The sequence below is a fragment of the Sphaeramia orbicularis genome, chromosome 22 (genome assembly GCF_902148855.1).
Source record: "Sphaeramia orbicularis chromosome 22, fSphaOr1.1, whole genome shotgun sequence".
In the NCBI taxonomy this organism is placed as follows: domain Eukaryota; kingdom Metazoa; phylum Chordata; class Actinopteri; order Kurtiformes; family Apogonidae; genus Sphaeramia; species Sphaeramia orbicularis.
Genome location: NC_043978.1, coordinates 30,313,942 through 30,338,673, shown reverse-complemented (window position 1 = coordinate 30,338,673; position 24,732 = coordinate 30,313,942). Strand labels below are relative to the sequence as shown.

Genomic DNA, 24,732 nt, shown 5'->3' with positions numbered 1-24,732 from the left:
CACCTTCCACTGGCACTCCAAATAAATTACAAATTTTAGAGTATTCTTTTGTTTCTCTTTATGAATAACTTTGAGAGATTAACATAAATACTCACCAATTGAAAATTTGTTGCTTGAAAGTGTAACTTCAACACATACAGAGCCACAAAAATAACTGTATCCACGTCTTTCCAGGGTTAACTTTGGATTTTGTGTAGTTTTTTTTTTTATTTCAGTTTTGTGTCTAAATCTCTAATATCTTTATTTCACTTCACTTGGAAAAATGTGGACTACCTTAAGTACCCTAATTCTCCTATTCCGACATAAAACACCTACAATGTTTGAATAAATAAAGCAGATTTGCCTAAAACTCTTTAAAAACTCCTTAAAACTTTGCCTTAAACTTGTTTAAAACTTGTGACATAAAAGTTTTTAAAAGCCTTAACTTTATTTCTACGGACACTCTGTATCAACTGAGAATGCGTGCAAGGGTTGCATTTGTCTCAAAGATGTTGAATCTATCAGGGAAACAGGAAATAACATTTTCTGGCTAAATGAAAGAGCTGTTGTCTGTTTTGCATCAGCATAATCGACCGGGTCATTTGCCAAAAGCCCATTTGCAGGCTGCTCTTTTGAGTTTTAGTTCTGGAACCTGATTACAGTGGGGCCAAGCGTGTTTTGCACCATATTCATTTTGGATATAAGCCACTGCTGATGGTCGGTGGCCCCTGGGGTACTTGTCTCATAAAATCTATAAACCATCGGGGGGGGGATTATGATATCAATTTCCTTTATGGTGGTTTTCCATTAACGTCCAGCCCTGGCTCTTTTCCTGTTCACCTCGCTGACTCGGCACTTGTACACACTTCTAAGCCATACTTCTTGATGTCTAATGATGAAAATAAGTGTTTTTTCCATCATCAGTTTACCGTGACTCCCATTCTTTATTTTCCCAGACCCAAGAAACTGACGCTGAAGGGCTATAAGCAATACTGGTGCACATTCAAGGACATCACAATTTCCTGTTACAAGAGTAAAGAGGAGGCACATGGGACACCTGCTCACCAAATGAACCTCAGAGGTGCAAATCCTTCTATTTTCATGCAAACACACGTAAACAAGATATGATTCACTGACTTTCTTTCACTGTGAGAATGTTTAGTGTGGTGTGTAAAGAATGCACCTTTGACCTCTTCTTCCTCTCCACACCGTGGCCTCGGGTGTGTAGGTTGTGAGGTAACGCCAGATGTTAACATCTCCGGTCAGAAATTCAACATCAAGTTGCTAATCCCAGTGGCTGATGGTATGAATGAGATCTGGCTCCGATGTGACACGGTAAGACTGAAGTTTTTACGTCATTTCTGATAAATAATCCAGTCAACACATTGAACAAACAGTGCATTTCCAGTTTGTTTGTTTTTATATTGACTTATGCATCTTGCTTTTATTTTACCTTGTATATATTCGTCATTGTAAATACCATAAAGACCCAGTTATTGATATATTTGTTGGAAAAGTCACTTTTTTTTGCTTTTTTTTTCTCCATTTCTTATATAATAACGCTAAACTGTAATCTGAGCTTTTATGAACATGATCAGTAAATTAAATATTAGCAGACGTCCGCCAAGGCAGATTAGCCCCCCCCTCCCCCCCATTCACCATCAAAACGTAATCATTTGTTCCTTGTGCCAGTATCAGCATTTCCTGAAATTTTCATCAAAATCCTTCTATATCTTCTTGAGTTATCTATCCTTACAGACAAACCCAGATGAAAACATAACCTCCTTGGTGGAGGTAAAAATACCGAATTTTCACTGGAAAAAAAAGGAAAATACAGAAGATAATATTATAACTAGAAGCACTCGGAGAGCGCAGACCTCCGCCAAGGCTGATCAGTGGCCCCCCCCGTGGGCCCCCCCATGCCAAGGAGGTTATGTTTTTGCCAGGGTTTGTTTGTTTGTTTGTTTGTTTGTTTGTCTGTCTGTCTGTCTGTCTATTTGTCTGTCCATTAGTGTGCAACATAACTCAAAAAGTTATGGACAGATTTTGATGAAATTTTGTGGTCTGCGCCCCCCCCCTTGGGCCCCCCCACCCCTGATCACCACCAAACTTTAATAATTTCTTCCTTATCCCATTTCCAACAAACCCTGAAAATTTCATCAAAATCTGTCTATAACTTTTTGAGTTATGTTGCACACTAACGGACAGACAGACAGACAGACAGACAGACAGACAGACAGACAGACAGACAGACAGACAGACAAACAAACAAATAAACAAACCCTGGCAAAAACATATCCTCCTTGGCGGAGGTAATAAATGGTCATAAATCACTTTGGAAAGGTTAAATAATTTAGGAACTGCCATAAAAGTAGCACTGGGTCTTTATGGGTTAAAATCTTTGTATATATAATGTATGTTTTGCATATATTTCATCTACTCTGTGGTATGTTTTCAGTATTTTTCAGTTTCTATTTTCAGGTTAATTTCAAGTGTTAGTTTTTATATACAGTCTATCTTATTGCACTTGTAGAATCTGCTGCTGAACAGAACAGATCTGCTAAACTGATGCTAACAGTGACAGTTAAGATCTCCTCTCTTCTATTCTAATGATCTGTGTTGGATTTCCTCGTCCAGGAGAAGCAGTATGCCCATTGGATGGCTGCCTGTCGCCTGGCCTCCAAAGGGAAGACCATGGCCGACAGCTCGTACAACCTGGAGGTGCAGAACATCCTGTCTTTCCTGAAGATGCAGCACATGAACCCTGACCCTCAGTTCATCGAGCCCATCACCACCGATATCAACCCAGAATGCCTGGTGTCCCCTCGCTATTTGAAGAAATACAAGAACAAGCAGGTAAGACGTGTAGGCCTGGAAACATGCAGCCACTCCATGTAGTCTATTCATAGAAACATATGGAGGTAAAGTGAGTAGAAACCAGGTCTGGGTTGCACCAGGTATGTGTAAGTTCAAACATGGCTATTAGAGTTGCACCAGCTGAAGTAATTCCAACATCTACATAAGTTCCGAGTTAAATTTTCCACTTGGTTCTTGGTAGGTGTAAAGTCCTCTATAAAATAGCGGTTGGCACGGCTTATCATGTTAAAGGTGGGATAACGTTCTCTGTGATAGGTTACATTGTTAAATCTCCAACATCTATATAGCATTACACTGTGCTATATTGTTAGCAAAGCTGGTAACTTGACTATCTGACATTAGACACCAGTAAGTAGTGTCTGCAAGCATTTTATAGTTAGAAACAGCACAAGAGGATAATGGTACTGCTGACAGGAGGCCAACTAAAAGGACTGTTACAGTGAATAAAATACAGATTTTACTGATTGTGAGCATCAACAAAGGCCAAAACTGAAGTTTGTTGTTTTTCCAGAACCCAGACCAACAAAAATGTATGACGAATTCTCCTAATTTCTACACTATTTACAGACTCTTCCCAAATTTATTATAGCATATTTTTAGGTCAAGGTTCAGAAGAAGAGCATGGTTTAAAAAAAAAAAAAAGAAAGAATACTACTCTCCACTTAGAATAAACATATTATGACGTGGGTTTGTATGTTACTCGGCACAGAAACAGGTCCATGACTCTAAACATGGGAACGCTAGACTTCTGTTCATTCATCAGGGTGCTTGTGCAGGTCTTGAAAGGGTTAAAAAGTATGGAATTTTGAAACGCTGCTTTCCAGACCTTGAAAAGTCTGGGATTTTGTGTGAAAGTCTTAATAAAGTATGGCAAAAAAGTTTCTCTTATAGTTGAATTTTAGAGTATGCTCAGAGACACATGACCTTTTCTCATTCATAGAAAAGCACTATATAAATCTAATCCATTATTATTATTATTATCATTATTATCTTGTAAGATAAGAAATACATGAGGAAAACATATAAAAGACTTGATATGATTTCACTAACCGGTTGGTACTGGAATAATTCTAGTGAAACTTGTTTGTGTGATATCCATGCACTTTTGTGATTTTCATATGTTTTAAAAACTTATCTGTCAGTAAACCATAATTTACTGCGAATTGTGCATTCATCCATTCGTTCATACGTTTATTAAAATGAACTTTTCTACTACACACAACAGGTGCAATCTCAACCAAAAAAGCAGGCACGCAAGTATAAAAGCACATAAAATCAAGGTCTTGGGGGGAAAAGAACTGCAGTTTTGGAATTATGGAAGTTTTATTTGGATAATGTGCAAGCACCCTGACTCAGAAATGATACATACTGTGTGTTTAACAGAACTTACAGGTAACTGGTGCAACAGGCCACTGGATAAGGAGATCAGGGTATGACTCCCTGCTTTTATAAGTTAGTTTTTGCCAGTTGTTGTGTGTTCGATGGGCGCCTCCTGGCATCAGGCTTGTCTTCCATTGGAATGTAGCCTCTCTCTGCCTCTCCTCCCCCTCATTCATCTGCTCCGCCTTCTCCTTCCCCCCTTTTCCTCTACCCCTCCTTTCATCCGAGGGGAAACCAGGACAGCAGACGTCCAAACCACCCGGCATGTTCGCAGTAGACTCCTTCATCTCAGACTTTAACATGTACTTGACCTCGCCACTCGGGCTTTTGTTCTTGTAGGCGAAAGCTCTGCGGTGGCATAGGTGAGACATGTTAATATATCACAGTGACTTTACACAGCTGAGTAACAGTAGCAGGCCACTGTCAAATAATATCTGAGAACCGGGTGTTATGTTTAATCAGCAAAATTCTTGTAAGCGTTAGGAAAATTCTCCATTGTGTCCAGCTGATTTGCATGTAAGCAACAGGCTGTGTGTGTGTGTACACGAGAACAGCTGAGTACACGCTGCCAGAGTCGGTGGCGATGGAGAGGGGAGGGGGATACTTCCCCAAAGCCTACTCTGTGAGTCTGGTTTTGTTTAAGTTGTAGCAGAGAAGTGGAATGTTGCTAGGGGGTAGGAGGGATGTTGGTACAGTAAGTGATGACTCAGTTAAAGCCTCGCATATGACTGGAAGTAGATAGAGAAGAAGACTAGTGATAATATATTTATTTATAGAGGGCTTTTTAGGGTCCTTGAAAACACCTGAGAGAAGATAAACTAATTAAAGACAAGCCACACTGAGAATATGAGCCACACGACTAAGGACGGGAGTCCAGAACTGATTGTAAATACACCAGTCTATGCGAATCATGCCTGTGAGATTATTGGATGTTTTTATCACCAATTTTCAGACAAAAAGGATGCATCTGTGCTGCTGGAAATGAGGAGTCATGGCAGGAAAAAAAAACAAAAAAAAAACATGGCCTCAGTATCCTGTGTTTAGAAAGATGCCAGATGTTTTCTCTGTAAAAATGATTAAACAGCATTAATGTGCTGAAACATTTCTCTACAGAACACAGGCTTAAAGTCTATAAATGGCATGTTTTTTCTATTATGCTGCCATTTGTTTTTTAACTTATGACAAAGAAATCATATCAGGGATCAGTTGGAAGAATTAGCAGAACTGACTGTAACAGTGATATCAAAACCATCTAAAGATTGATGAAAAACTGAGATTTATTAAGTGAATTCTGTCTCCGATTTGTGCAGAAAAGTCTCCATAGCAGTGTTGTATAAAGTACTGGAAAGTCACACTAGTGTAGAAGTACAGGTACTCTACCAAAATATTACTTTAGTAGAAGTTCAAGTCACCAGCTGAAATACTACTCAAATTAAAGTCTTTAAGTATCTAGTATTTACTGTATTTAAGTATATCAAGTAATCTGTAATTAAATGGACTTAAGTGATGAAAGCCCAAGTGCAAGTAAATGTTAATACCAACCAAAGAAAATTATAAAGTTTATCCAGGATTTTAAAATATGGTAAAATAAAAGTTAAAATATTGAAAATGATGCCTACGTCACACACTTCAAACACAAGGTTTCAAAACCTAAACAGGAGTAGACTACTGCTGGGATTAGAAATGTCCAGAAAAAAAACAGAAAGAAAACTATGATACTTACGTGGCACCTCAAAACATGGAGCCTACATTACACTTTGTAAACAAGGAATCCAAAGTCTAAACCACTGATATAAAACCAACCTGTTTATGGCAGAGCTTCATTCAGCTCTCACTCAATTCATCAGATCAAGAACAGGTTGAAGGGACCATCGTTTGCATTTGTTCATTACGCAGTTAGGCCCAATGACAAATCAGCTTTCTGACTTTGTTGCAGTCACCAGTAATCTTAGTGGTGAAAACGCCAACTTTCCTTTATTTTTTATTTTTTGTAAAGATACTGTGCATTAAAAAATAGTTGGAGTAGAAGTATGCAGTTGAGTTAGGAAATGTAGTGAAGTAAAAATAAACAAAATAAAAAATACTTTATATACAAGGTTCCCACGGGGTCTTAAAAGTCTTAAAAGTCTTGAATTTGCAAATCTGCGTGTAGTACCTTAAAGAATCTTTAAGTGGTATTACATTTGTTATGGTCGGTCTTTAGTTATGTTGCCGTAAACTTGTTGGCTGTATTGTCTGTAAATGTGTCCAAGCTGTAAAGAAGGTAACATTAGTCGACTCAGTTCCATCCGTTCCAACCTGACAATTTATATTGAAATTAGGAATCAATTATCACTAACTTTGCAGCCTGTGGTGAGAAACAATCACAGAACATTCAACCTAACACGCATGCAGCCATCAGCCGAGAAAGCTGACTTTGGGAACTTTAAGGGACAGCAACTCTGAGGAAGTACAAATGTAGTAATGCCTGGTTGGAGAAAAGATTATTCTCAACCTGGCGGACACAAGTTTTCCTAAATTCTAGGAGTCATGAATTTTTGCCAGTATAGCTGTGAAATGGTCATTAAATTTTGTTTTAAGTAGTCTTAAAAAGGTCTTAAAAAGGTCTTGAATTTAACTTGTAGAAATCTGTAGGAACCTTGTATATACTTAATTACTACTTAATGATAGTAAAGTACAAATTCTCCCAAAACATACATGAGTACAGTAGTGCAGTATTATTACTTAGTTACTGTACAACACTACTCTGCAGTCAGTATAAACCAGGGGTGTCAAACTCATTTTAGTTCAGTTCCACATTCAGCCCAATTAGATCTCAAGTGGGCCAGACCAGTAAAATAATAACAGTGAAAAAAGTAAAATTATATTATGATCAGGTTTACATCTCCAAAGTTTCCTTAAAAATCTGAATAACATGAACAACTTATATTGTCTTAAGAAAAACAAGTGCGATTTTAACAATATTCTGCCTCTTTTTATCATTTACACATGTGCATTACAATCGCACAAAACCTTTAGTAACAGGCAGAATATTGGTCAAATTGCATTTACTTTTCTTAAGACATTTATGTTTGTTCATATTTGTTCGGGTTATTCACATTTTTTGTAAAAGTATAGTTTGGTAATGTAAACATTTTCATGTAATTTTACTTCTTTACACCAAAAAAATAAAGGGAAAATTTGGAGTTGTCATTATTTATAGGTTATCATGATAGTATTTTACTGGTCTGACAAAATTGAAATCTAATTGGACTGTATGTGTCTGTATGTGGAGCCTGAATTAAAATGATTTTGACACCACTGATTGTTAATATCTTCAGTGTAATTTTTGCATTTCACAAATTCCTCCCGCGGGCCGGATTGGACCGTTTGGCAAACTGGACTTGGACCCCGGGCCGCATGTTTGACACCTGTGGTATAAACAGTTAACAACATAGGAGAAGCTCCACAAAGTGCCAGTGGTCCTGTTTATTTTCCATATTTAGCCATAAAGTTGGAACTGCGTCTACTAACATGTGACTCAGCACATGTAGCAGATTCATTTAATGGACCAGTTAAAGAAATCAGCGTTCTTCATCTGTCTAATGCTGCGTATGAAACACATATAGAGTATGCTGCGGTTCGGCTGAAGCAGCGTTTCATGTGTTTACATGAAATTCTGTATCTGGTTAATCTCTGGGTGTCACTGCTGTGGTCTGAAACTGGAGTCCCACACACTCTGCTGAAAGGTTGAATTAAGCCTGAATTACACAAGGAGCAGAACAGTTTCACTTCTCTTTCCTCGTGTTTGTCGCCCTTTTTAGGCCACTCAGGAAATCCTTTAAATTCAGTTAGGGTCAATAACATTTAACTGAGCCTCTGGTTCTGTCCCTGTTCAGCTGAGGTGGTGTGTATAGTGGTCAGGTCACATGATGTGTGTTTTCCAGTGTTTAGAGCACACACTGTTAACGGTGGTTATCCTGAGGCGCTGTGGAGAAACCAGGCTTTTACAGTTTTAATTATCTTTTATTTTTATTGAGGTTTTCAGGTTTATAGTGGGTATTATTTATTTGTTATTTTAAATTTTTAGGAATTAACACGTTTTTATCTGGTTGTAGCATTGCAGTTTTTTCAGATATTAGAAGGATTCAGGACTCAAAGACTGATTTCAGGTTTATGTTTATTCAGTCATCATCCATAATACAGCAAATACAAACAATGACTAATTTAACCCATAAACACCCAAACAACTACTGGAAACTAAAATCATCTACTGATTTAAAATGTTTAATACCTGTTGATCCATTAATTCTATCAGTACATGTAAATGATTGATGTAAAATGCAGTTTGTCATTTTTTCATGGTCATCAGATTATGACCCATTTGGACGTTCAGAGGCTCCGTATAGTTACCTTGGAAACACCATCATCTTCTACAACATTGATTCACCAGTAAAACCTATAGAGTTTAATAAATAATAGTGGATGGATACACTTGGTTTATGTTCAGTTAGTGATAAATTTAGTTGAAAAAGTCAAGTTTTTTTTTCATTTTTGTCTGATTTCATTTAATAATCTTTGACTTCACTCGGAGCTTTTATGAACATCTACATGATCGGTAAAATTAAATATAGGAAAATACCTGATATTAACTGAAAAAATGCAAAATCCAGAGAATAACATTACAATAAATGGTGACAAATTACTTAACAAAAGGTTAAATAGTCAACCGACTGAAATATGTTGCGACTGAATAGGCTTAAGTAGAAGTTAAAAGCTTTTATATTCCTCACATACATTATTATTATTATTATTATTATTATTATTATTATTATGTGTTTTGTAAATGTATAAGTTGTAATATTTTTATATTGGGAAGGGACCCCAGGTAGAATAGTCTCTGCTTTGGAAGGGGGGAGGATTTGGGCATCCTTAAACAAAGAAAGAAAGAAATACATTCAAATCTAAATCCCTTTTTGGCCACCAGTCAAAACAGAAAAAATCATTCCTGCTTGTATACCTCTAATATATCTTTCCAAACCAGCGTTTTGAAAACCAGTGATGAATTGCACATCTTTTACATTTATATTTATGCTATTCCATAAGTTAACCCCAATAACAGAAATACATCTTTTTATACGTTTAACAGCTTTTTGTACAGTAAACAAACAAAATGGTTGAAGCTGATTTTATCGAGGGCAGGACTTTTTAATAAGTATTAGCTCAGTGTGTGTGTGTGTGTGTGTGTGTGTCCAGCTCCAGTCTGTGTCACACACCCAGTTCCATAGGTGCGTATCCCCAGGCACAGCATCAAACAGGAACATACAGTATGTGTATGTGCTCATTCACACACGTCATGTTCATGTAGTGGGTGTGGGACGTCAGGAAATGAGCCGTGCCTGGGAATGCTGCGCGGGAAAACTCTCTGGGAAAAGCCTGTTTGCTTTCAGTCAGCTGCGACCCTTCCCCAGCCCCTCAAACTGGACTTCCTGTTGCCAGAACGGTCCGAGGAGACTTCCTTGTTGAGTTTCCCAGAGGGTTTACACACAGGAATTCAGAAGAGTACAGTCTGTGTCCAAATGTGAGCATTTACATCAGAGACAACAAACCTTCAAGGAGCTATAAAAACCTCCTGGGGCTTGGACATGTGGCACTAGTATGACCTCCAGGCTTGTTGTGCTTGGCATATACCACCATCTGGTGGACGAATGGCTAAATTACAACATATCTGACCACCACTGCTGCTGCTGAACTTCCTCCATCCTGCACCATTCAGCCACCTTTGATTTAATTTATTACAAGTTCAACCTCCTGCTTTAATTTTGATCTTTCTTTCTCCAAAATTGATCTTATTTGCTTGTTCTCTTTGTTATCTTTCTTTTCTGTCCTTGTTTGCATCTCCTCCTTCCTCTCCCCTCTTCAGCCAGGCTATATCAGAGATTTGGTAAGTTACGCTGTGTGTCCCATGGGTGCTGTCAAACTGTAGATATCTGCATGATTGTTGCAAACTCTGAACACTTCTCATGTCTGGGTCGTCTCACCTAACTGTAAATAGCAGTATAACCTGTCCTAGTGTTTGATAGACACCGTAGAATAGAGTGAATCCTCCTTGTAGTTTGTGGAAGAAGTGACTCATAGTCTTATATTCAGTTTGTCTTAACAGTGTGAAAAGCAAAGACTAGAAACTTGCTGTAAATAAGTAATCCATCATAAACTGTTTTCCTCTGTATTGTCTTACATCTGTTCAGATCTGATGTCAAATCATGGATTTTTATGATTCAGTTACAAGTAGGGCTGTGTATTGGCAAAAATCTGGTGATACGATACAAATCACAATACTAGGATCACGATACGATATATCACGATATATCATGATTCTGTTAAAAGGGCAATTTTTCATTTGTTTCATTTTTTTAAAAAGATTATTTCCTGGAAGAACTGAATTACACCAGAAATATGTACAAATACTAAACACATTTTTATTTGATCACAACAGAATCTAATGCTATATCACAAAATGTTCCTGTGTTCAAACTGAAATTATGTTTTACAGACATTACAGTTTAAGATCCTGTTCAAATGTTTGTATTCTATTAGTTCAGAACTAACATCAGAACTTTATTTTTGTACAATCCCAACAAAGGAACTAACATTATTTAATAAAACAGTGTTAAATAATAATAAATAAAATATCGACAAAAAAGAAAAACAAAAAAACAAACCTAAAAATATCAATACAGTACTTTTTAATATCGATGCCATAGTGTGAAATGAAATATCGCAATATATTGCAGAACCAATTTTTTTCTTACACACCTAGTTAGTAGATGTGTAGTAGAAGTGGATTTTTGTAATGTATACCTAAAAGGGTGAATTGGGATTCGATCACTCATGCATGCACCAAGGTTATTATCGAAAACTAACGATATGACAAAAACTAGAACTGAAAAACATTTTTGTTAACTGAAATAAATAAAAACTATAATTAAAAGACAAAATGGTAACTAACTGAAACTGTATTGAATGCTTACAAAGCTAAATAGAACGTATAAAAATTATAGATAAAATTCCCTTCGTTTTTGTCTTTTTCAATGTCGGATTGATATGAAATCAATTTATTTTGCTAGAGCAATTTTAGCTGACGACACTTTTCTGTCCATCACTTCTCGTCATTTGTAGTTTAGACTCGTCTTCTCATCCCTACTCTACCTGGAAACATGGAGACTAAAGTTGGGAGAAAGCAGCCGAGTCCTGTATGGGATTTATTTAAATTTGACAGTGAGGAAGATAAAAGATATGAAAAAACTAAAACTAAGCATTCAGAAAAAAAAATAAATAAATAAAACTAATAAAAAACAGCAACCTTGCTCTAAAAACTAATTAAAACTAACTGTATTAGAGAAAAAAAGTCAAAACTAAATAAAACTAAACTACAATGAAAAATCCAAAACTATTATAACCTTAGCATGTACCAGTGTGAATCCTAAAACTGAGTCGTAATGCACGCTGTAACACTCTTCGCCCACTTATACTGTAGATGTCTTCTGAGTTTCAGAAATAATCCATGTTATGTGACAGTAGTGCACTGAATCAAAGAAGATGAAAAACCCATCATTGTTTCTTGGATATTAACATTACAGCACAACCAGGGAGTTTCCAAATTAAAACAAGTTTGGAGTTTCCCAAAGTTTCTGTTTGACGAATTCTGAAAAACCAGAGTACTGTTGAATCTACAATCGTGGGAAACCATTATTAGACCATCGTAACTTAACGTGTAACTTCAGCCCCTGATTAAAAACAATAAGACTTTCTACAGTATCAAGGTACAAACATAAACCTTTAAGTACATGCTCAATATCATACATATTGGTAGCATATTAGCTCTTTATTAGCATTCTAAAGCACTTATTAATGCCTTATTCTGCATGATCATATGTTCTAAATAACTAACAGCTCTCCCTTAATAACCTCCTGTAATGATGTCATTATATATAAATGTTAACCCTTAAAGACCTAAACCGTTAGCAGCGACCAAAAACATCTACTGATTTTAAAAAATTAATAACTTTTCAATCACTTATCTTATCAGTACATGTAAACAATTAAAGGGTCAAAACACGGTATTTGAAATCTCTCTGACCAGACATTTTAGAGACAATTTGACAGATTAGTGCAGCTAAATGACCCACATTTTTACTTTTAAATTCATTTTTGCTTTAGTTGGACCATAAGGGATTATCCAAAACAAGGAGCTACTTTATATTGAAATAAATGTTGGAATGGCAACCAATTAAAGTCCACTCTCTGACGGGACATTACTGTGTTTTGACCCTAAAGTAAAATATAATTTCTCAGTTTTTCGGTGATATCAGATATGACCCATTTGGCCTTTTTTTTCCCCACTTGGAGTATTTTCTCTAGTAAAGTAGTTTGACAAATGACAGTGGTTGTAGATGCTTGTTTTCACATTGATTTAATGAAATAGTTTGTTAAAAATGTGACTTTTCCTTCATATTTGCTGCAATTGTTTATGTTCTATACCAGCTGTCAAACTCATTTTAGTTAATTCAGTAAAATACCCAGTAAAATACTCCAAGGCATAATAACCTATAAATAATAATCAGATTTTCTCTTTGTTTCAGTGTGAAAAAAGTAAAATTACATTATGAAAATATGAACAATCTGATCAACCATGTACAACCTGAAATTTATTAAGAAAAATAAGTGCAATTTCAACAATATGATGTCTCCGCTTATTATTAACACTACTTATAGATCACAAAACAAACTAATAACAGGCAGAATATTGTTAAAATTGCACTTATTTTTCTTCAGACATTCCAGGTTTTTTATATTCACGTTTTATTATGAAAGGATAGTTTCTAAATAATAGATATTTTCATAAAATAATTGTACTTTTTCCACAGTAAACCAAGAAAATCATTCAGCTGGGGTGGTCATTATTTCTAGGTTATTATGGTATTATTTATTTGACATCACAATAGTCTGTATTCAGCTCCTGGTGTAAAACCAGTTTGAAACCCTCGGATATTAATGTCCTCAGTTTCATTTTTACACTGGTTTTGGTCTGGGGACCGTATGTTTGACACCCCTGGTCTACACGATCTGCAAAGTAAATAGATAAAGGAAAATACCTGATTTTCACTGAAAAAATGCCAAATGTAGAGGATAATATTACAACAAATGGTGATAATTAATTTAGGAAAGGTTAAATGTAGAGAAAAGTTAGTTCTGTGTCTTTAAGGGTTAATATGTGTGTATTAAGTGTCCGAATAAGTCGTAATAAATGTCTAAATGGCCAATATGCTGCTAATATGTATACTAGGAAGTGGGTTAATATGTGTACCTTAACCCTTTCATGCATACTGGTCACTGCAGTGGACAGCTATTCTACAGCTGTTCTCTTGTAGATTCATGGATTTTGTTGTTTTACTTGCATATCACCTAACACAGTGGATGTATATGTACCATCCCATAAATTGCAATTCATACCATTACCGAAACTTCCCTGTACTTGATAAACCTGATCTGCAGTAACATGTTTGAGTGTAAATCAATTGCTAATCGTTATTAGACTGTAATTAACAGGGTTTTGTTTTTGTTTTTTGTTTTGTTTTTTTACAATTTTTTTTTTTTTTTTGATAGCTAATCGTTATTAGACTGTAATTAACAGGTTTTTTGTTTTGTTTTTTTTTACAAATTTTTTTTATTTTTTATTTTTTTTTGCATATTATCTGAGTGAGTAATAATTTGTATTATAGTATGTTAAAATGTGAGAAAACATCAGATTAGCAGCATTACACTACAAAAATCAATATCTTACCAAGTGTATTTTTCTCATTTCTAGTCAAAATATCTCGTCACACTTAAAATAAGACATAATCACCTGAGGACTAACTTTTTGGTGAGATATAAGAACTGATTTTGAGACAATAGATCTTGGAAAATCTTATTTCAAGAAATCTTACCAAGATAATTTTCACTTGTTCTATTGGCAGATTTTTTGCTTGAATTAAGAAAAAAAAAAAAAAAAATCTGGAATTAAGCAAAAAAAAAAAAAATTAAATAAAATCTGGAATTAAGCAAAAAAAAATTCCCAATGGAACAAGTGAAAATTATCTTGGTAAGATTTCTTGAAATAAGATTTTCAAGATGTATTATCTAAAAATCAGTTCTTATATCTCACCGAAAAGTTACTCTTGGTGATTATGTCTTATTTTAAGTGTGATAAGATATTCTGATTAGAAGTGAGAAAAAAAATTTGTAAGATATTTGCAGTGTAAAAATGTTTTTATTTCATAGTTTTCACACAGTATATCAGTAAATGCATGTTTGTTTGCTTCAAAAATGAAACGCATGGTGTCCATCTGAGTGGATATTTTTGTAAGTCCGTGAAAATAGTTCATAAAAAATGTCAATCACATTGTTTTTTTTTCCATGCCTAAAGAAGAATAAAAACACTCAAGAAAAAAAAAAATCTTGACTAAGGTTCTCATAATTCATGCATGAAAGGGTTAATGTAAAGTGTAAAGTTTACTTCTTCTAACAGTGTGGTTGGAGGTGAAGCGCTGATGGATTACTTATTTCAGGGAAGTTTCCGCCTGTGTTTTGAAAAAGAGCCTTTGCATACGTTGCTTCCGAAAACAGCCGGCGGTGGGTGTTCTGACAAAGATGGCAAAGATACCTCCGGTGCCCATCGCGGTAAAGGTTCAGAAGGTTCAGACGCTGTTTGCAGCTTCCCTGGGCTCATTAACGTCAGTGTGTGTCCTCAGGGAACCGGTGTGTGTCTGTGTGTCTTTGTCGTAGCGGTGTAAATGAGGCTTTGTTGTGACAGCTCTGGTTACCGGCCTACTCTGTCTGCCTCCTCGGCTTTAAGGAGTTAGCCTCAGTTTGTTCCTGCATTGAGTGTGTGTGTGTGTGTGTGTGTGTGTGTGGTACAGCGTTTGGTTTCAGTGTGGTGATGGGATCCACTTGTTTACTTGGAGGAATGTGTCAGTGACTTTGTTTACATGCACCGAATATTCTTGGTTTATTCTGAAAGACAATATTCCTACTAAGCTGTTGAAATGGACAATAAAAGAAAACGTAATTATTTATTGTGATAAATGTTTCTTTTCGTCTTTTTTTTTGTTTGTTTTTCTTTACCATGTTAGTTAGTTAATGTTTTCATCTTCCAAAATAAGTAAATTTAACAAAATTAGTGTAAAATCATAAAAATCAGACTACAGATGCATTTTTGTGTCGTTCGTTCTTGATGTGATTTACTTTTTTTTGTTGTTGATTTTCATTTTTTCTGTTTTTCTGTTTTTGTTGCATTTATTGTTTATTGTTTGTCTTGTCATGTCAGCTTCATGTTGTTTTGTCTCTTATGTTATTGGATGTTTTATGACTAAGGATGTTAATTAATCGATAGTTGATTAATTGTTGATAACAATTTGCTCGATTAAATTATTAATTGCCGGTTAATTGCCCATTTCCGACGTGTTAGAATGGCTTTATGGACATGGTGGAGCCAAACACAGACCAGCTGGTCTGTTTGTGGGAGCGGTGCACCCCCGAATAAATACAGGCACAAATGTGGGGTCGGTATCGGAGCGTTTTCCCTGGAGGCTGGTCTAGTCCACGGTCAGTGAGACAGAAGTTGAAAACATCCTCCTGGCTCCTGATCTGGGACACAGGTTTGTGAAGCTTCAGGAGGTGGGGAAAAGAAAAATGAGTGAAAAATTTCATTTTCACTTCTGCGGGGGCACGGACTGCACCACCTCATACCCCTGTAGTATTGTAAGTAGGACGGAAAGAGATGCACGCAGGCACACGGTTACCAACAAACACGCATGCAGCCGAGTAACCCTCCCACCCCACTGACGAAACACAGGCGCGTGCACCCCCCCCCATTACAGACCGCCACACCAACAGATGAACTCCACAGGAAACACTGACTGTATCCAATGGTTCAATAAATCAATCATTAAGGAATATGACATGTTTTTTTCATGAAGTACATAAACAATATTTAGCTTTTATTCTTAACCTTATTGAAAAAGAAATTCAGGTTCTCAGGAAAATCGCCGCTTATTAATTAATCATTAATCGATCGCTATGGTCAACCAACTAATGATTAATGGATTAATCGATAATTTGCATCCCTATTTATAACGTTTTCATAGTTTCATTTTGTTGTTTTTGTCCTGTTGCATCTTTTGCATTGTTTCATTCCTTTCATCTTCACTTTTCACTCAGGATCTGAAATCATCTTTTAATTTTTGTTTGACATCTATCCTGATAATACGTTCATATCACCCAGCTCTATAATCTACTAATATACGTTATTGTGCAAAAGTCTGAGACCACCTTTAATTTTGTTATTTTTACAGGGTTGTAATGAGCATACATATTTATTTCTCATTCTCATTTTTTCCGATACAGCAGTAACATACAGGGAATATGTGCACAGCCTTAAAAAAACACAAATAACTGAACTAATTGGGCTCTAAAGGTTAAAGTCAATATTTAATGTAACCTCTGACCCCATGACAAAAAGCAGCACACACTGTTAGAAACATCTGACATGTGCTGAATGAAACCTGGTATAAAACATTAGAAAATTAATGCGATAAATCTCATAGTGTTTGAACAGAAGGGTTAAAGGTCACATTAAATACTACTACATTAGTTTATATGTTTTATTACTGCAACTTTTGTTTTTACTGTACGATACAGTCACGGAAAAAATTATTAGACCATCAAAACTCATCAAAAACAATGGTTATGCAATCAAGTACTAACTCCTGTGTGTATCATGTGACTAAAACAGACAGAAAAGAAAACATGGAATGCCTAAAAGTACTGTTTTTGTCAGTACAATTTCATAGATATTGATGTAAGAACTGAAGTGATTTTGGTTATTATCAAGAAAACATGGGAAATGGATAGATATCAGCTCTGAAATTAAACTGTTATGAGCTATTTTTGTTGTTATCATTATATTTGTCCAAATAAATGTACCTTTAGTTGTACCAGGCATTAAAATTAATAAGAAATTGAAAAAAATAAGGGGTGGTCTAATAATTTTTTCCGCGACTGTATATGGGCGCTTCTATGAAACTGGTCCCTAAAAACAGGACAGGGGGCTAAAATTTCAAACCAAATGTAGACTAATGTTATGAAGCAAGTTTGGAAGCACGTTAGGTCTATTTAAAAACAAAATATGTACTGAGATAAAAGAGAAACTATTTTTCAGATAAAAGACATTTTTATATTATTTTACATTATATTTAATACAAAAATCTGTATGTAACATGGCCAAAAGGACACGAAAATTATGCGCTACTCTTTTTTAATATCTCTTTATTTTCTCACAGGTACATTTTGGGAATTGAACTAATTATGCAAGGCAGAGTGTTTCACAAAAATGACCGCTGTTGCAAAATCACTCACGATTCATATGTGTTTAAATGGGCAGATTCTGCATGTAACGTGAGTGGACACGATGGGTTACACACAAAACCTGAAATGAGACTGAGATTCATGAAAAACCTGCATGTCTGGATTAGAAAAACCACTAGGATCGACAAATTTAACACAGTGTCTTTATTTTTAGCACTTTATAAGACCATTTCATGCCATGTTTTCCAGATCAAATGCACTGACACCTAGGGAGCTTTTCATGTCCCAATTTTGGTCCTGTTTTTGGCCCCAATATTTTTAAAAAAAATTCATTAATTTTGGGATGGCTCAGAGGAAGAGTATTTTTTTTTTTATTGCATTTATTTGAGGTCATCATTAGGTTCATCCAGAGGGGAATTATGTCTAAATTTGTCTTTTATTATTGGGTCTAAAAAGCTTTCAAAGTGCCAGATACCAAAATGAACCCAGTTTCATAGAAGCACCCATATCAGATTGGATCTTCAGAGACTGAAAAATGCATATGTGCGGTCATTAGAACTTTACTGAACCTACAAACCTAGTATTAGCCTGAGACTTTTGCACAGTCCTGTATATTCAGTTTTACCTGCAGCTGTGAACAGGACCTGCCGTTTATGTGACTTGTATAAAATTCTGAATATTGTCATCTTCAGAATAATAGCAGAATATTCTTATGCATGTAAACACAGTAACTGAAATGCTAAATACTAAATGCTGATTCAGTCCACGGATCTATAAAGCGCCTGTGTGTGTTTATCAGATTTCAGCTCGGATTCTCGAAGCCCACCAGAACGTGGCCCAGATGAGTCTCATTGAGGCCAAAATGCGCTTCATTCAGGCGTGGCAGTCCCTGCCCGAGTTTGGAATCACTCACTTCCTCGCCAAGTAAGTCCCATCACGGTGACCGAGGGTAAAGCGATGCTTCACCTTCTCCGTCTGTGTCGCTGCTGTGTGCCGACACTGACTCACATCCTGTCCGGGCATCGTTCTGGTTCTGTGCAGGTTTCAGGGCGGGAAGAGGGAGGAGCTGATCGGCATCACTTACAACAGATTGATCCGGATGGACGCCAGCACCGGGGACGCCATCAAAACCTGGCGCTTCAGCAACATGAAGCAGTGGAACGTCAACTGGGAGATCAAGATGGTGAGAAAACCTTTATACAACAACATTCAGTTTCATACTTAGAATAGTCTACTGTCTTTGCTTCTTGTAGTCGTACATTTCCATTAAGTGTCAAATGAAAGTGTGCATTAGCTGCATTTCCACTCTTCCATTTTTCTTTCATCCTTATAAACTAGTCTGTGTTTTATTATCAGAAGGTCACGTTATAGGCTGAGTTGAAGAGGTCTAAGCATTGATTTGGTGCATTTTCACTAATACATTTAATGCACATATGAAGTTTTGCATTGGAAAATGTTCATGGAAATAGGTTCCAATAAAAAAAAAAACAAAAAAAAAAAACTCCAAAAACATTGTTCACTTGCTTGAGGTGGCTTTTGCTGAGTAAATTGTCATAGAGGAAATAAATATAACATTCTCAAATAAACTCTAATGTAGTAAACATTAAAGTCAAGTGGCTGATCAGCTGTTGGCTGCATCACCACAGATAATCTGAAAATGTGTCTAATAAAACAGTTCATGTGGACTGGTGAGGAGACTGAATAATTCCTCTGTCTCATCTGTTAAAGAAATCACAACCATGTTAGAGTGAGAGGATCTAGCACCAGAAGCTGGAGAGTAGAAGTCCACACCTCCACTTCCATTCACAACACATGACCTCCACTTAGTGTTAGCTATAGGGTGATGTTTGTATGTAAGTGGAGCTCCATCCTTCTGCAGCTAGAATCATCTCTGTAAACACCACAACAATGCTCTGCTTCTTCTATTCTGTTTAGTAGAGCTACGAGTAGCCTACAGCACCACCTTCTGGAAATACAACACAGCCTCGATGTGATATTTGCTCCAAATCAACTTATGAAAAAGAATAGAATTCATGTTATTGTTATATAATCTAAATACACCAGAACTTTTCAGTCTCCAGTTAAGCACATTCATTCAAAAGAGGCAGAACTAGTGTAAAATAAACAAATATGATACATTAAAATGCACATACATTATTAAAGTTTTGAAAATGTCCTTAGTTTTTATTCTTCTACAGTCTTGTAGTTTGGTTTTTGTTTTGAGGAATTGGCTGGTTGTAATTACTTGAGATTATTTGAGGGGGTTTTTTTTGTTTGTTTTTTTTTGGGGGGGGGGGGGGTTGTTTTTCAGGTATTATGAGACATCAAATATTGGTTCAAAGCCTGAAATTCTATTTTATTTTAGTTTATGTGGAGGTATTCATCGTTTTTATCTCTTTTTTTAATTTTCGTCTGTTCTCTTCCTCACAGTAATGATACTGGGTTTTTTTTTTAAACTTATTTTAGTTTTAGTTTAATCTTGATAAAGGTTTTTTTTAATATATATATATATATATATATATATATATATATATATATATATACTTTATTTTTATCTCCATATTTACGATAGACAAAATAAACAAAAAACCAAAAGACAGACCACAACAATTAGAGCATCTAGGTTTAATCTTTAGACAAATAAAATACAGACAGGTTCAGGACAAATTAGGCAAAAAGAAAGAGGTGAAAATAAGCATATGTAAGTATAAGATTATACAGGTTCAAGGATTTCTTAGATTAACATGCACATTCCACTTTCTCCAATGTTTTTTACATTTATCAGCAGTGAGTCGGAATGAGAAGGTCAGCCTTTTCATGTCATAAATTTCTTTCCCAACTGTTGTCCAGTCCAGAAGTGTTGTGGGATCTTCACACATCCATTTTTGAGTTATGGCTTTTTTTTGCCCCAATCATCTTGATAAAGTTTAATAACACCTGCATAAACAGACTCATGCGTCGTACATCATTATCAGTCTACAGAACCTTATAAGAATCACCATTAGATTCTTGACATCATCTCCTCCCGTCCTCTGCTGTGTTTATCAGGTGACCGTGGAGTTCGCAGACGAGCCCAGTTTGTCTTTCGTGTGCGCCGAGGTGGACTGTAAGGTGGTCCACGAGTTCATCGGGGGCTACATTTTCCTGTCCACGCGCGCCAAGGACCAGAACGAGTCACTAGACGAGGAGATGTTCTATAAGCTGACCAGCGGCTGGGTCTGAGCTGGTCCTCTACCTGGACCACCGGGGGTCTACCATCAGCGCGCCAGGGGCCAGGAGGGGAGGGGGATGATGGAGATGGAAACGGGGAGGGGGAGGGGAACCACAGCATATGGGTTTATTTTATTCTAATCTCTCTCAGTCTTTTTAAGCATTTGTGCTGAAAAGCTCGGCTCAGCACCACCTCTGCCATGGCTCACACCGTTCTTATATCCTCTCTTTTGTTTTGTTTTGTTTTGTTTTTTTTGCATTGATGCTGACATTTGTTAAACACTAATATTGTAGTGGATGCAGTCCAGATGAACTCAGACACCTTACACAAACCAGAACTAGAACCAGGACCTGCCTCCTCTCCTCCTGGACTGACGGCCATCAACTTACGTCCATGACCGCCCTTAATAAAACCAACCGAACAGCAGTCGAATCCCAAAGAATCTTCTCTTTTTCTTCGCTCTTTCTTTCTCTGACTCTGTCTTCTACAACTGGACTCATCAATATTGTCATTGAAGTGCCACACATACCTGCAGTACTATTTAAATATTCATCAAACTGAATTGTAGATGCCCCAGCGGCCTTTGAACGCAGCGCCACGTCCGTCTTTTACGCTCCACGAAGGGGTCGCTGAAGTCACATGTAAGCACTTCGACGCTACGCAGTCCTGTTTATGAATAAGCTGTTGTTGAATGTCCTTTTGTGCTTTTTTTTGGTGTGTGTCGTCAGATCTTGTCCACCGTCGTAGGTAGCGTGTCGAGTCTCTTCACTGAATTCTCTTTGTGTTGTTTTTGTCAGATGTGATGATGAGAGACTGCTTTGTATTTAAGACTGCTGTGTCTGACTCTGAAAACACTACAGTTCAGAACACTGGCACCAGTGTCCTGTGGGTTTGACAAATCTGGTTTCTGACTCGCCTACATGTCCGTAATGAAGAAATATCCTTTTTAACAAGTCAGTTTGTGTGTTCATGTTAATAAACTCAAGTCAGTGGGTGTGGTGAACCTATTGATCTCATGGTATCACATCAAGGTTCAATATGTTGCGTTAGCATGTGATTGTGTGTTGGAAGTTGTTTATTTATGCTAAATATTGTAACAGTACTCAGACTGTTTTTTGTTTTTTTTTTTTTGCAAAAATTTTGGAGTTACCATCCAAATGCGTTGCTTATTTTAACCAAATTTTCCAAAACTCTGTAAAAGAATAACTGATAAGTGCATAAATTGGCCCCTACACACAAAAAACACACATTTAGAGTTTTATGTACACCACAAATATGCAAATAAAAAACATTTGGATGGAAAGGAACCTCATTTTGTGCTGAAAACAGTTATTAACTTTAGTACTAGATGACTGGGGTCAGATTTTCTGCAAAAAAACTCTCAGGAGCTCTACAATAGCAGGGTTTCTACCCAAATGTGTTGTTTATTTTAACCAAATTTTCCAAATATATACAAAAGAATAACTGATAAGTGCATAAATTGGCCCCTACACACAAAAAACACACAATTAGAGTTTTACGTGCACCAAAAATATGCAAATACAAAACATTTGGATGGAAAGGAACCTCATATTGTGCTGAAAACAGTCATTACCTGTAGTACTAGATGACAGGTCAGATTTTCTGCAAAAAAACACTCAGGAGCTCTGCAATAACAGGGTTTCCACCCAAATGCGTTGCTTATTTTAACCAGATTTTTTTTTTAAATCTGCTAAGGTAAAAGTGATAAGTGCATAAATTGTCCCCTACAAACACACAATTATTTCCACACAGTTTTATGTGCACTAAAAATATGCAAATAAAAAACATTTGGATGGAAAGTAACCTCATATTGTGCTGAAAACAGTTCTTAAATTTAGTACTAGATGACTGGGGTCAGGTTTTCTGCAAAAAACTTTCTGGAGCTTTTACAATAGCTGGGTTTTCATCCAAATGTATTGCATATTTTAACAAAAATATTACAAAATGTACAAAAGAAAAAGTGAAGTTCTATGCATAAATTAGTCCCTGCTTCCAAACACACAATTATTTGCTTGGTATGTTTGACTTGAATCAGGGTTTTTGTGCAAAAATTTAAATGCAAATTAAAAGAAAAAAGGTTGTATTGTATTGTACATGTTGTATTTGGAACTGAGTCAGTTTCACTCCAAATGTGTTGCATATTTTAATCAAATTTTTAGAAAATCTATCAAAGATAAAGTGAATTTAAGTGCATAAATTCATATTTGGCTGCAGACTCTAAAGTGAAGCCTACATGCAGACACATGATTATTCACTAAATGTATTTTTATTTAACTTATTTAATTCACTTTTTATAGATGCACCAAAATTTCCTCATCTTTCAACAATGTTTTTTTTTTTTGAGTTGTATCAAATTTTGGGTAAAAAAAAACAACATGCATCCACATTATACATTAGCTACTGTTTGCCTACAAAGGGAGCTATTAAATTGAGAAAAACACACATAAAATCACACTTCGTTGCAGGTTTTTTTTGAAAATATGGTAAAAATTGCGACACATTCGGATAAAAAAACCCTGTAGTGAAGTATTCGTGGTGGATTTTTGCTGAAAACAAAACTGAAGTCCTGTTGAAACGTAGTTGGCTGATGTCAACTCAACACTCAAACATATTGAACCTTCATGTGTCAATCTGAAGTGGGCGTGGCTGTTATCTATGAATGTTTGGCCTGTTTCCAAGGGCTTTTCATTTTCTGACCTGGAAATTAAAAAAAAAAATACAATATATCGGAATGCATTAATATCTGGAATTTGCCAGTTTGTGGCTTTTCCGTGGTCTTAAATGAACTTCAGAGCATCATCCACCCTGACGTCTCGGTGCATGTACACTACATTAACAGGAGCAATACTTGACTGTATTGGCTTCCACCTTTTAGTTTATTGCTATTCTGTTCCTCACACCACATAGTATTATTATAATTATCAATTTTATCATTACACACCAGCAAAGGTCACAGTTTGAAGAATGAATATGCAAATGTTTTTGTTTTTTTTTTCTTCAGTCCTCAGTATGAAGGATCAGTAAACGAAGTATTATTTTTTGTAACTAATGTAAAAACACAGGTTTTATAGAATTGTACAGTTTTTTTTCTGCTTTTTGAGGGTTTGTATTTCTTTTCTGTCTGTGTCCTTTTAGAAAAGAGAGGGGAAGCCATCTGTCAACATGTGTAGTATTCAGGATTGTGTCTGCTTATGTTGTGGTCTTATTGAGTTTTCAGATGAAATTATATATGAATATATATGAAGATAACACTAGTCTCAAACTCCAGGTTTATAGGGTTTGATGTTTGTTGAATACATTTTTTTTTCTAAAATACAAATATATGCCTTTTCCTTGTGCGCTTTTTTTCTTTTTTTGCATTGTTTCCTGCTTTCCCCTCTGTGATATGTGGCCCTCAGTTACATTTTTAGCCTTAATTTTCAACCGTCATTGATACTTAATATGCGTTTTTGCCGCAAATTTAATTTGCTAAGCGCCTTTTAAAAATATCTCACTTACTTGCCAGGTTTTATCACAGTGTGCCATTTAATAATGTCCAAATGAAGGAGACCCATGTTATTAAGACCCTGGAGTTTGAGACAAATAACGCAAAAATGAACTGAGGTAAAAGAAAACCAAGCCCATAGTGAGCTTCTGTGGGTTTTTTTTTTTTTTTCTCTGATGTCGTTTTTGTTTGCCTCCAGTGTCAGGAGCAGCAGTGCATGTCCTGCTGGCCTGTTTTCTGACTGTAAAAAAATGCATTTATTTTAAAAAAATAAAAGTAATTTTTATTTAAACTGGTGTGAGGTTTTTTGGCCTTATTTCAGAGGTCAGGGTAAACCACTGAGCACAAATAACAGCAGTTTTATGGTTTATTACACAGATGTTAAACATGCGGC

General features: G+C 36.0%; 1 protein-coding gene across 4 annotated transcripts in view; it reads left to right on the top strand.

Moving 5' to 3' along the window:
- fermt2 (FERM domain containing kindlin 2) overlaps positions 1 to 24,335 on the top strand; it is a 127,280-nt gene extending 102,945 nt beyond the window's left edge. For 2 of the 4 annotated variants that reach the window (XM_030127174.1, XM_030127171.1), the window contains 7 exons: positions 936 to 1,060; positions 1,208 to 1,314; positions 2,617 to 2,835; positions 10,139 to 10,159; positions 18,422 to 18,546; positions 18,664 to 18,805; positions 20,671 to 24,335. In XM_030127174.1, the coding sequence (XP_029983034.1) occupies positions 936 to 1,060; positions 1,208 to 1,314; positions 2,617 to 2,835; positions 10,139 to 10,159; positions 18,422 to 18,546; positions 18,664 to 18,805; positions 20,671 to 20,844 (913 nt within the window). In that variant the 3' untranslated portion in view covers positions 20,845 to 24,335. The remainder of the gene's footprint in view (positions 1 to 935; positions 1,061 to 1,207; positions 1,315 to 2,616; positions 2,836 to 10,138; positions 10,160 to 18,421; positions 18,547 to 18,663; positions 18,806 to 20,670) is intronic. The other 2 variants (XM_030127175.1, XM_030127172.1) reach the window with 1 other exon arrangement.
- The last annotated feature ends 397 nt before the right edge of the window (positions 24,336 to 24,732 follow it).